Source organism: Papilio xuthus, unplaced genomic scaffold, assembly GCF_000836235.2.
Source record: "Papilio xuthus unplaced genomic scaffold, Pxut_1.1 DF824655.1, whole genome shotgun sequence".
Taxonomy (NCBI): domain Eukaryota; kingdom Metazoa; phylum Arthropoda; class Insecta; order Lepidoptera; family Papilionidae; genus Papilio; species Papilio xuthus.
The window spans coordinates 3,526,657-3,540,695 of NW_013533994.1; the positions used below are offsets into that span (position 1 = coordinate 3,526,657).

The 14,039-nt window shown below is 33.0% G+C and overlaps 1 protein-coding gene and 1 non-coding gene across 2 annotated transcripts; one reads left to right on the forward strand and one right to left on the reverse strand.

Moving 5' to 3' along the window:
* The first annotated feature begins 41 nt into the window (after positions 1 to 41).
* On the forward strand, positions 42 to 8,504 carry Als2 (Amyotrophic lateral sclerosis 2). Its single transcript, XM_013325918.1, has 9 exons — positions 42 to 3,347; positions 3,562 to 3,893; positions 5,077 to 5,291; positions 5,597 to 5,921; positions 6,510 to 6,751; positions 7,201 to 7,377; positions 7,584 to 7,768; positions 7,892 to 8,055; positions 8,315 to 8,504. Exons 1-9 carry the CDS (start codon positions 290 to 292, stop codon positions 8,357 to 8,359), a joined length of 4,743 nt encoding a protein of 1,580 aa, XP_013181372.1. The 5' UTR covers positions 42 to 289; the 3' UTR covers positions 8,360 to 8,504.
* Positions 4,191 to 4,262, reverse strand: TRNAQ-UUG (transfer RNA glutamine (anticodon UUG)). Its single transcript has one exon. It is a non-coding gene; the product is annotated as a tRNA-Gln (tRNA).
* Positions 8,505 to 14,039: the final 5,535 nt, after the last annotated feature.

Sequence of the window (14,039 nt, forward strand, 5' to 3'; positions counted from 1 at the left end):
AAGACAGCTGACATTTTGTCATTATCAATTGTCAGTTCATTATCATTATCACAATGATATTTATTTTGAATTTGAAAGAAATAATAGGAAGCCATTTAGAATGAAGCTTTTGTGAAAGCTTTGTTGTGATTTAAAAAGTGTAAAATAATTGTTTCTGATGTGAAAATTAAAACTGCTCACCTTACAGATGTATTAAAGGCGGGGACATCTGACAATCTTATAATCAAATCAAAAAATAATCTTTGCACAATGAATAATTTGATTTCAAGAGAAAGTGGGTGTTCTTAAAATGAGTGAGCACAAATTTTGGTGTGGGTTGACACCATTGAAGATTTCATCGTCACAAAATGTACCTGATAAAGTTGTGAAACTGTGTTCTATAGGCACAGACTGCATCGTCTTAGGAAGCGATCATGGAGTGTATTATTGTACCATTGTAGAAGATTCATTAAATTTTAAAAAGGTTACAGGCATTTCAGCAATCGACATATCTTATCACAACGAAACACTTTATGTTATTGATGTCCATGGAAGACTTTATAAAACAAATATCAATTTTACAAACAAAGAAGAAATTGTTGTTAAAGAGGATTCCAGATGTTGTCCTCATGGTTTCAAAAGTAACAGTTATAAAGTGAAGTTTAGAAATGTAGTGACAAGTGATTTTGGGCAGCTTTTTATTAGCAGTGAAGGCCAATTATGGGGTTCAGGTGTTATGCCACAAATAGCTTTAGATAGTTCTAGTATTAAAAAAGTTCCGTTTTTCGAAGGAAGAACAGTGTACAGTGCGTCTGTGGGACAAAATTTTGGTGCTGTAATTGTTAGGAAGAATGTAAAGCACTCTAGTAATTGTGACACTGATAGTGACAATGACGATGAGGAAGTGTTTGCATCAAATTGTTCACAATGTCAGACAATAATTGGGCTTGCATCTCCTGCATCAGTCCCATCTTTATCAGAGACTTGTCCTCTCGGAGTACACATCAGTAAATCTAGTGAAGATTCCAGCAGTACTACAGCACCACAAACAGATGTCCATGTTGATGCTCAAAGTTTTACTGAAGACTCTAGTCCCTCCTCTGAAGAATCAAAGATTACAAAAGATAAGTTTCAAAGTAATAATTTAGAAAGTAATGAAAAACAAGATAATGAATTAGGTAATAATGATAAGGAAGAGGAAGAAAATGAAACAGCTCAAGGAAGTACTGACAAAATAAACAATATCTTTATTAATACTGATGCCGCAAGACAATTTTTAAGTAGACAGCTATCTTGGGTATCAGTGGGTGAAGATTATTTGGTTGAATACACTGAGAAACCGACTAGAATAATTAAAGAAAATGTATCAAATCTTACAAACCTAGTATATGAAGGGGTGAAGACTGTTGGTGATAAAGTTGCCACATTGTCCAGACATGTAAGTGGTAGCAGTGATAACAATGATATTGAACCTCAAAGTAATGTTCAAACTGAAGAAGTCAACTCTCTTATGTACAGTTGTGCATCAAATGGAAATTATGAAGATTTACAATTTTCAACAAGTACAATCAGTAGTGAGAAAGACTTTGAAGCAGCGAGGAAGACTGAAAGTCTTAAGAATATGTCTAAACTTGGTAAAAATATTTTGGCTACTGAATTATGGACTTGGGGTGATATAACATATGGACAACTAGGAATTGGAGATACAGTTAAAAGAATCAAGCCAATGGTAGTTATGAGTTTATCAGGTTTTGGATTGCAAAAGGTATCATGTGGTAAATGGCACTGTGCTGCTCTAACATTGGATGGAAGATTATTTATATGGGGTTATAATCATTTTCATCAAGTTAGTTTTGATTCCAGGGAAGATAAAAGTGGCCCAAAACAATTCACTGAAAATTCTGATAGTGACAGAATAAGAGATATGATTGCAACAGATCATCATACACTTGCTTACACGCAAAATGAGAATGTTTTTTACATGGGAAAGCATAATGAAGGTTTTACAGAAACCATAGTGAATTTAAATGATAAAAAAGATGAAGAAAGTGAAAATATTAAAAATCTTACTGTTAAAATAAATCAACCCCAAACACATAGAAAGCCCCAAAACATGTGCTATCACTGGAGAGTTTTATCATCCGGCAACCTAAGTTATTGTTCCCTAGAAGAATCTATTGTTAGTCCAGACTTTCAAAATTTATCTATATCTCAAAGATATTTAGAAGAAATGATATTAATTCACCAAACACTTGTTAAACCTTTTCTAAAGAAAAGTAAAGCAATAACATTACATTCCAATGTGTATGAAAACTTATGTGATATGTTTGGTGACATTTTAAATATAACAGCTCTAAATGTGCTATCCATTTGGCAATATGCTGAAAAGCACATAAATGAATGTGATATACCTTTAATAAAAAACATAGAAGAGTATATTTATTTGTATAGAAAGTATTACTTAGCTATAAGCAATTTGATTGTTATCGGTGGATTTGCTCATATAAATAATGTTGTTGATGTGCCATCAAGTGTTTATAATCTATTTAGTGATCAGCTTCCAACAAACAAACAGAAAAATAATAAGAAAACCTTAGAAGCAGTTGTCGCATTAGCTTTTGTTCAACCTTTAACAAGATTAAGTTCATACAAATGTATTGCCCAAACATTACTGAGACATAAAACTAAAAGAAAGAAAGGTGAAGTTAAATTAAATATTGAGGATAAATTGAATAAAGTCATATCATCTTTGGACAATTTAATTGATGATCAAGAGAAGAAAAGAAAGGAGGCAGATCTGACAAAATTATTTTGGGAAAGTATTGGTAAACCTTTGGAGCAATATAGAACGCCCGAAAGACGATTGGTGAGAGAGTCAAAATCTCGACAGCTAAACTTAGTAAACCCTGGACGTTTTAGTACTCATTGGTTTATTTTGTTTAATGACTTATTTGTCCACATGTGTGGTAGTGTCATTAATGTTCATCCCATTGAAACATTATGGGTTGAACCAGTGCCCAATACTGATTCTCTACAAAATGCTATACAACTTATAACTCCGGAGGAAACCATCTCAGTTTCAACAATTACTGAGCAAGAGAAAACAGAATGGATTCATTCATTCAATACTTCAATAAGAACAGCTTTAAATAAAGAAACTCTGTTTAAACCTCCGGCAGTCAGAACAGCTAGCTATACATTTTCAAGTAAAAGTACATTTTACAAAGAAGCTAAATATCAAGGAAGATGGTTGGATGGGAAGATGCATGGTCATGGTAAAGTGGAATGGCCTGATGGGAAACTTTATGTGGGTCAGCTACAGTTTAACGCACTTTGTGGGCATGGTAAAATGGAAATTCCTAACATAGGTAAGAAACTAACGTATTTTTAGAAAAGAAAATGCTGGAATATATTAAGGTGATATCAACTTGAAGCTATCAATCGTGTACCTAATTATCTTTCCTAATTAGATAAATACACAAAAAGACAAATCATCAGTCTAATTTATTTGAGTTAACCCAAATTAACACAAATAGACACTATTATCATAATAATTAAATAATTTTGAACCCCTTATTCTAGGCACATACGAAGGCCATTGGAAAGATAATCTCCAAAGCGGATATGGGGTAATGAAATATATTTCCGGTGATATATACGAAGGCCATTTCAAAGAGGGGAATCCCCACGGTCATGGTGTAAAGAAGCAGGGTGATTTCAAGTCTTCGAACGCAACAATTTACACCGGTGAATGGGTGAACGGAGTACGCCAGGGTTACGGTGTAATGGATGACATAAGTAAAGGTGAAAAATATTTAGGCAATTGGAGTGATAATAAAAAACACGGTTGTGGCCTCATCGTGACCTTGGACGGGATTTACTACGAAGGATTGTTCACGCAAGACGTTCTAACGGTTTGTTGAAGTTTACGTATTACGTCATATTTTTTATCTATATTAAATTAACACCTCACGTCTTATGCAGATTTTTATAGCTACATACTTGCGTCATTTGAGATAACAGTTTTTCTGTTATTATTTCAATTGATTTGTTTTTAATTATAATAAGATTAAAGTAACAAGTTAAAACCAATTTAATATTCACAATCGATGATACATATAGATTGGGATAAAATTAATTATTTTAAATTGAGATTAAAATTAAAAGAAAAAAATTTGAAAAAATCCACAAAAACAAAAAGTAATCATTTCAGGTTCCACCGAGATTTGAACTCGGATCGCTGGATTCAAAGTCCAGAGTGCTAACCATTACACCATGGAACCTTATGACTATGCTACGAAATATTAAAGTGTGTTTTACAAATAACATCACGAAATAAAGTAGTAGTAAAATTATGAATTTATCTTAATATATTTATCAATTTGATTCACATTTCCGTTCATTATTACTCATTGATTGATACAAGAATATATACACAAATAACTTTAACAAATTTAAAGCAAATAAATTTTATAACCGCGTTCTTATGTGTAATACACCTGAATAAACATGTTATTTTTATCTCTGTTTTTTCCAAAGACAATGAGAGAGACGACAATATGTTTAAGTACATGTATTTACAGTGGGAACCCACTATATTAAATAGTTCGTACAATAATCTCAACTCATAAATCATCCTTAGGAGTCATTATAATACATTGTATATATTTTACTATCAATATTGACTATCAATATTAATTATTATATGTTTACTATTGCTGCATAGTAAACGTTGCGATAAATTCTTAATTACGTCTCATTCTTGATTCTGTTTTAAATTTAACGACAGATTAGTAATCAAACAAAACAACTATAAAAAAAAAAAACAGAATTATATTTTTTTAATATTTTCTATGTTTTATAAATTGTAGAGTTTGAATTTTATTGTCTTTGAATATGGGTTTCACCAGCTTAGGTGGACTATAAGAAAACCAGAGAATGAAATTAACAATATAATAGCACGTATTTGACCACTATTTGCGGGCATCATTTATCAAGATATGATTTCATACATTCTTATTTTGAATCGAACACATATTCTAAAAAAATTGTAGCCTGTTAGTTAAATCTGGCTGGAACTCGTAATGTGTTTTCCAGGGTCATGGTGTGATGGTGTTTGAAGACGGAACTCATTACGAGGGCGAGTTCCGTGCAGCTGGTGTGTTTTCTGGCAAAGGCGTGTTGACCTTCTCCAGTGGTGACCGCATTGAGGGCTGCCTCAGCGGGGCCTGGACTGATGGCGTCAAACTCACCAATGCTGTCATGCAGCTCAATGTGTCAAACCCAGCGCCGCCTGCTAATTCTAAACCTAAGTATGATTAACACTTTCAGTGCGAACGTGCCGTCTGGCAAGTTCATTTTTATATTGAAAATCGTAGTGGCATTTAATGTTTTAACATAACATAAAACTTTATTAAATTGTCTATTTTGACATTCTTTGTGTGTTTAAATCGTGATAATTTATACATGTTACTACGGAATCGCTTTTTTTGTTCTTCAAGAACTAATTCCTAACTTTTTTAAATAACATTGTCTGAAAACAATTTGTGTAGCTTTAACACGTTCCATGCCACTACGATTTCTTGACACTGAACGTGTTAATTTTTATTTTTTATAGTTCATTCGGCAAATTGAGCGTCGCACCGAATCAGAAATGGAACGCTCTCTTCCGACAATGTTTCCAATGTCTCGGTGTGTCGGATTCATTGCTGACTCCGACGGGCAATCACTTCGCGACCGGTCCTACCGCGCCCGCAGTGGACAACGTTAAGATATGGCAGAATGTCGCAGTGGCTATCTCCTGCTCTCACAAGGCAAAGCATCGACCAGGGAAGGGATCGGATGTAGAGAAGTCAGTCGACTGTTTGGAAGTCATACCGCAGTTCGGACAGAAGACATTGAATTATGCTGATTATATGGAATTGAAGCAATATTTTTATAATGTTAGTAATATTTAAAATATTATTATACTACTAGCTGTTGCCTGCGAATCCTTCCGCGCGGCAATATAAAAAAAACTTAATTAGTAGCCTATGTGTTCTTCCAGACTATGATCTACCCTTATGCCAAATTTCATCGAGATTCGTTCTGCCGTTCCGGCGATACCATAAAACAAACATCCATCCATCCATCCATCCATACATATTAGTAAGACGCATTTATAATGTTAGTAGGATTATTATAAATGCGTAAGTTTAGATGGATGAATGTTCCTTAACAGGTATCGTTCCAGAACGGCTCAACTGATCTTGATGAATTTGACACATATGTAGAACATAATCTGGAACACATAGGATACTTGTTAAGTATTTTTTTAAGTCCACGCAGTCGGAGTCAGAGTAGTTCACAAAAAATAAGAATTTTGATACATCTTAACATCTAGTTCATACAAACATTACTTAATTTTTTGTTTGCTTATATGTATTTATGATAGTGTATTCACCTGACGAGTCTGTGCTTTATGACTTACTAATAAACATTATTTGTGGCTAAAATAAGACCGATGTGACATGGTGTGTCCATTTCCTCAGGCCTGTGAGTCCAGCCACCACCCCGTGGGTGAGCTGGTGGTGGGTGTGAGCGGGGCGTTCAACACGACGTACGGGGGAGTGCGCGTGCACCCGCTGCTGCTGAGCCACGCGGTGGCGGAGCTGCGCAGCCTCACCGCGCGCCTCTACCGCCTCGTGCGTCTGCTCTTCCCCGCGCTGCCGCCCGACGGAGCTGACCTGCTGCTGCCATATCCTGACTCTCAACACAACGATCCTATTGAAGGGTATGTTCTTATAATATTACTACTTTTTCTACAAACATTTAATAATAATTGGAGTGTCTTTCTGTTATTAACAAAAAACTGATTTATAAAACTTTTGTCTGTGTGTCTGGCTGGACTTACTTTGACGGGACTTGGACGAAACGGTAGCTAATGGATGCGAACATAAGCTACTTTTTGTTTTTTTTTAATACTGTGCTGAGGAAGTCGCGGGCGACTGCTAGTATAAATTGTTGCGTGACATGTGACGCGATAATGTGACTTTTAAAATGACGATTGATATAGCATTGACATAGAAAACATGTTAAGCCGATCACACTTACAACGAGCAGATTTTTGCAACTTGACATTTTGAAGGTCGCGGTTTGAAAACTCTGCACTCTGTCGGAATGTTTGCGATACAATAATCGCAAGTGTACTATGAGGTGATGAGGTGATAACTGTGACGTCAGCGAGGTGGTGAGCGGAGCGCGGCTGGTGCAGGGCGCGTTGTTACCGCGTGTGCACCCCGCGCTGTTCGTGTTGTACGCGCTGCACAACAAGCGCGAGGACGACCTGTACTGGCGCCGTCTGCTCAAGTGGAACCGTCAGCCTGACCTCGCCCTCATGGCCTTCCTCGGCATCGACCAGTGAGACACGACGATATCACATCTACCACACAAATCTCATTTCACGTTAATTCTTACAAAAATAGTCATCATCATCATACCAGCCTTTATCACTTCCAAGATATAAGCGCCACTTTTGACAAGACAACAAATGGCATGAAAAAAAGACATTTAGTTTCACTTTTTATCGTTTGAATTTCACAACTTTTTTTTCACTTGAACTGTAGAAAATTCTGGGTCGGCTACCCCAACGGTCCGGGACAAACGTCGCCGGCGCAGGCGCAGCTGGAGCTGTTCCAGGAGGCGGTGGAGACGCTGCAGCAGCTGAAGACCACCTTCTCTCCCATCGAGAAGCTGCTCGTCATCCGCACCACCTTCCAGAAGATGACCACAGCCGTGCAGCAGCAGCTAGGTGAATACTAATCAATTTCATAGAGTTCTTGACGAAAAGCGTTAACTATAATATTTTTACTTTATTGGAATATGTTATTCCAGTGTTAATCCAGAGCTGAGAGAAGATGTGTGTTGTGTGCAGGATGCAGCTACCTGTGGGGCATGGACGAGCTGTTCCCGGTGTTCCAGTGGGTGGTGGTGCGCGCGCGCGTGCTGCAGCTCGGCTCCGAGCTCCACTTCCTGGAGGACTTCCTGGAGCCCGGAGACCAGTGCGGGGAGCTCGGCCTCATGTTCACCACCCTTAAGGTACTGTTGCCCCACTACCCACTGCGCCTTCAGCAGCACTGTCCCACTGCAAATACCCACTGCCTTAATGCCTTGTTTAATTCACATTTTTTTCGCAGTGTAGAGGAAGTTTCAGAAGAAATATATATTTTTTTTTAATTAATAATATATTCAATTCTCCAAATTACGCAATTTCTAAAAAAATCGCCCTCATAAAATATTTTGATTTTCTAAATGTGTCGTAATTCAAGTAATGTAATGAACATATGTTTATTTCCAGGCTTGTTATTTTCAAATACTTCAAGAGAAGATGTCCATCAATTGATATCAAGTTATTTAAATAAATGATCTCACGATACGTAACTACTGAATATCATTTTATACCAACAAATTTACTTTCCGTATGTCAAAGAACATATATATATTTGAATTATTTTTATATGGCAACACATATAACTATCATTATTTTTTTAAAGATATTTTAATTTAATATATGATAAGGTACGTTTATTAAGTAATTTATTGATTAATAATAAATATTAAAAAGTATTTAAAAACATTCCCTTATAGATTTTAAGAGTAGAATGTATCTCGTTAGATAAAGATTAAATTATTGTGAGGATGTTATCATTTCTATTTTGTGTTCTGAATGTTGGTACTTATATAACTACTAGCTGTCGCCCGCGACTCCGTCCGCGCGGCGATAAAAAATAGATGTTGTCCGATTCTCAGACCTACTCAATATGCTCACAAAATTTCATGAGAATCGGTCAAGCCGTTTCGGAGGAGTATGAGAACGAAAATTGTGACACGAGAATTTTATATATAAGATGTATAAACATGTAGTTTTATGAGTACCAATAGAATTTAGTATAAAACATATTTAATAATGTTTTATGTTGAATGTGCCAAAATTTAAATTTGTTTTTGTTATTTTTTTTTACTAATTTTGTGTGCGTTTATTTGCTTTGTGACCCACCGTTATTGTCCAAATGTTAATACTCTATGTTAAATTGGAACGTTACGTTTTAAGTGCATTTTTTTTAATTGTTTTCAATCGAAATTGAAAAGAATTACTGCACTAGATATTCTGCATTTATGTGAATCATCAGTACATTTTTTTTATTCATCCATAATATGTTAGTCTAAGTAATTTTTTTTCAAGTTATATTAACTTTAACTTTGTTATAATATTATTATCGTTTATTCATAAAGCGATTTTATCAATTCAGCTATCATTGCAAGCTATTGTTATCTTGCCATTTTTTTTTAAATTAATGTTGACAAAAATTTTAAAGCTCTAAATATGTGACACTATTGCCAGCAGTGGTCTGTCATCTGTCAAATATTTAAACGTCATTATAGCGATTTAAAAAAAAAAAAAACAAAGTTTATTTCATTTTTTAATTTTTTGTTACAAGGTTCAATTCAATTACGCTTAATTAATTTCGTGTGATATATTAAGCGTTTTATATTAAGTCGTGTTTGTTCAAAATAAAAGCAATATGTAGGCCTATTGTATTATTAAGAAAATTTTACTCTTCAAGTGTTTATCGCGAATATAGTAATAATTACAAAACTCTACACACTCCAAATGATCTTGCGAAAACATGTTTTTGTCTATCTCATTGTATTTGCAAAAAGTTATAATAGATAACTGTATGTTTGTGTAGAGATGTTTCGGCAGTGTAAACCTACAGTAAAGAGTAGAAAAGCAAGTTTTTCTACCTCCCAGCAACTGTAATGTAAATCTAAAATTCCATAGTACAAAAGGATCAAGTAACTTTCAAATTTAATTCAATGTTAAATCATCTTAGGATTCCACTGCAGTAGTACTTGTGTAAATACAATTGTCATGTAATAGATTGGGATGGCAATTAAAAAATTATTACAAGTGTCAAACAGTGGAGATTTACTGCTCGATGTATAGATAAGTATAAAATACATGTCCATTTATGGCAACACCAAAGAACAAATGTTGTACATAGACAAATATATCCAACATAGATTAAGGTGTTAACGATAAAAACCATATCATTGTAGGTAGAATGTTGCTTAATTTGTAATGTCTGTTTTCTCGTCAGATGTATGTGTGTGTGAATTTATAATATAAAAAATTAATAAAGTTCTCAAAATAATAAAAAAAATCTTTTATTTACGAATAAAAAGCGTAACAAAAAAATAATACACGTTGAAATTTATTAAGGCTATTTATTTCATTCCTATAAAATAACATACCAAATGTCTCTTTTGTACAACATGATATCAAAAATGTACACCGTTATATAAATGTGTTCAGGTAATTTTTACCTTAGTTAATGCACGAGCCGACTCCATCGCTGTCATATGCTTTATAATATTATAGTCCTCTCACGTCTCTAATCTCTGAATGTACACACAATGTCAGATAGATGTCACATTGCTTCTGTCAAATAAAATTATCACTCAAAAAAAATACAGACATATATAAAGCTATTTTAAACTTTTAAAAACAAAAAAAGGAATATAGTCGATCCGGGATAAATTATTGTTTGATGTCTATGGACGACCAATATAAGGGTGAAAGTCGGGTTAGAAAGAAACCTCTATAAGTGAAAAATATCGCAGTCCCTTAAACTTTTGATCCGAATCGATCTATACTTAGTTCTTATCTATCTGACTTTATCTGTACAAAATGTTCATACTACTGTCTCATAGGTTTCCACTGGTGAAACAGTGATACAAAAACATATTGTCTCTTTTATTTTCTGTGTATATGTAAATATGTTTGATACATGTTTCGTCAGTGAAAACCCACAGTATTCCTGTACAAATATCTACAATATGCGAACATCAATTCATTGTTAAATAGAACACAATAATTACCAAACATTGCACTTTTACAAGATTTATTGAGAATTACACCAAAAATACGATTACCAACATAAACGGACATTTTATGTTATAATTTTTAATTTAGTTACGCAAATTGTAAACCATAAATAAGTTAAACCAGCAACGAAAACGACAGAATTTAATGTTGCCAGTATTCATAAAGTATAAAAAATGAGGAGTATTTTTTTTTAATTTGTCTAAAGGCAAGAACAAATGTTGCAAACAATTAAGATAGACGAACTTGCGCATACTTTATAATTAGAAATAATAATGCTGCTTTGACAATTTGTTCGTTTCTCAATTTGTGATTTTGTACTTTGTTCAAAAGCAAATTAACACATAACATGCCACGGTTTCATACGAAACTCGTATCGGTGGCATTCAATGTGTTAAGAAGTTGATAATACTGAACTCAAAGATAAAATAGCACGGGTTATTTAAATTTTAATATTAACATGGCAACTATGACTTTAAAATGGCAAATGCTTTAAATTATATCACCGATTATGAAAAAAAAAATCGATTTCCACAGTTTGAGAATTTTTGCTTTTGTAACGTCAGCACACAAATACCAAAAGCACCAAACTAATCGAGTTCTAATTTTTAAAAAAAATCCAGTGCAAATCTTACAAACAATATTATTGCGTTAATCGTTCCATAAAAAATACCTTAATTTATCGATTAAATTACGTTTATATTTAATACAAAAAGAAAACATGTGAAATCAACTATACAACAATTCTAGTTAAAATCGTTACGTTATAAAATACTTTTTATTTAATTTATTACACATAAAGATATTAGCAAAATATCAATCAAATTTTATTGCAATTCAAAAACAAATTAACAATATTTATTTTACTTAATATAATAATATAATTGGACGATACCGGAGTAAACATATTACAATTTAAAATGGGGTTAGATGTTACTAGAAAAGAATTCACAGGGAGGTAATTACTAATTAGTTTGAACGCTTACAACTAGAGAAATCAACATATAAATTACTATAACGTGCTATGTCTACATTCTGCTCGATTTATCGTGAAATTTTTTACAAAAAAAAAACTATAAAAAAATACTATTATGGCCTTTCTATGTTATCCGTATCTTTATTTTTGATAAAATATATGTAAGATATATTTCCAATACAATCCTATGAGCCCTAAAATATTAAAAAAATAAAAATAGGGTACAAATTACCATTTAAAAAGAACTTCTTATATATAAAATTCTCGTGTCACAATTTTCGTTCCCATACTTCTCCGAAACAGCTTGACCGATTCTCATAAAATTTTGTGAGCATATTGAGTAGGTCTGAGAATCGGCCAACATCTATTTTTAATCCCGCGCGGACGGACTCGCGGGCGACAGCTAGTTCATTTATAATTATTTAACGATGAATACAAAATGGAAATCGAACTTTTTAAAACTATTTTTTTTTACGTTGTAAAAGTTTTTGCATAAATTTCATGTTAAATCGAGCAGATTTGAGTTGTTAATGCTTACGAAATAAATGCCGTCTATGTGTTACATGCAGAAATCTACGTCACCGCAATACGCAAGCCTTTGAACAAAACACCACGCGATATGTATCGGACAAAACTTCAAACATTCAGTACAGTCAGCTTCGCATATGTATGGAACATAACAAAATTATTATATAAATTAATTTCATACATTTCTATATATATACTTCGTCTTTACTTTAAAAGGTTTTATAATGACTAAATGATATTTTATCTTTTTTTAATATATTCTTCTTAGTTTATTTATCTCTTGTGAATACATTACATACGTATATTTTTCGCTGACTGTACCGTCGAGTGCACATAATATATGTCTGTGAGAAACATAGACAATTTGTACCGTGTAGTGCAATGTGGGTAATTGACCTATTTAATATATTTAAAATTCCGTATATGTTATAGTACAAATGACATTTTAAAACTGTGCAGTGTTCGGATTACATATAGACACATATAGCCTTATATATCTTTATAACTAGCCGTATTGTATATCTAGTAACTATATGTAGAGGTTATATACACCGGCATAGTCACTAAATAACAAACTAACATGTACATTACGAAAATAATTTCGTATATAAAAAAATCGTGATTTTACAAAAAAAATTGAGTTATCCGATTTAAAGTTAATAAAAAAAATCTTATTTACACATCCGCTATAGAAACGACAATATATTGTTTTTTTATCATAAAAGAAAAATAATAAACAATAAAAACCTTTTTGCTAAGCAAACAATAAATACATGGCTTACGAATAGCCAAAAAGAATTTTAAAAAATGATATACTGCAGTATATTTGATTTTTTTTTTAAATGTAAGCCAATGCCCGTTGTTTTATCGCCAAACAGTAAGTCGAACACAGAGCCGAATGTGCGTTACGAATACTTAAAAAAAGTTACAGTCATTTTTTTGTCCAATCGCTTAGTCAACTAATACTGAAAGCACCATTTTATATTTACCTAATTAATCGTTATTCGATTTGTACATGAAATAGTACGAATATAATTTTGAATTTTGCGCTTTATCATTTGAAACCGTGGAAATGGTTGCATCGCAAATGTTTATAAGGGTTACATTTTGAAATATTCACAAGGTCCAAAAATACATTTTAATTATATAAGGAAGTAAAAAATTGTTTTTTTTTTAAAGTATTATAAAAAAAACGAGCAAACAGCATAGATGGTAAACGAGATGTGTCGAGTTACGTCAGATTATATTATATGAACGATTTTTTTTGTACCATATTTTAACATCAGGTGGGATTTTTTTCAGCTTATTGCTACTTTATCGGAGTTTCCATTGTCGAATGACAAGAGATAATGAATTTGTCAGTAAGCAACACCGATAAAAGACAGACTAATAACTGCAGTTAACACATGGCCGCGCTTTAAAACGCCTTGTGTGTACTCGCTCTTATTGTACATTAGAAAAAACTTCATATTTTTATTAAATAGGATGATAATAAAAAAATAAATTTGAAATGCTTCATTAAAGTTTTAAAGCAGTTTTTTTTTCAAATGGGGCAATTTTTTTTTCATAACTACTTATTAAGTCATTATGTCGTGTTTTTATTTCAGAATTATAATTAAATCATCTATAAAA

Coding starts and splice junctions, on each gene's coding strand:
- Als2 (XM_013325918.1), top strand. CDS start 290: ATGAGTGAGCACAAATTTTGGTGTGGGTTGACACCATTGAAGATTTCA. Junction 5,292..5,596: donor CCTGCTAATTCTAAACCTAA/GTATGATTAACA, acceptor TATTTTTTATAG/TTCATTCGGCAAATTGAGCG. Junction 7,378..7,583: donor GCCTTCCTCGGCATCGACCA/GTGAGACACGAC, acceptor CTTGAACTGTAG/AAAATTCTGGGTCGGCTACC.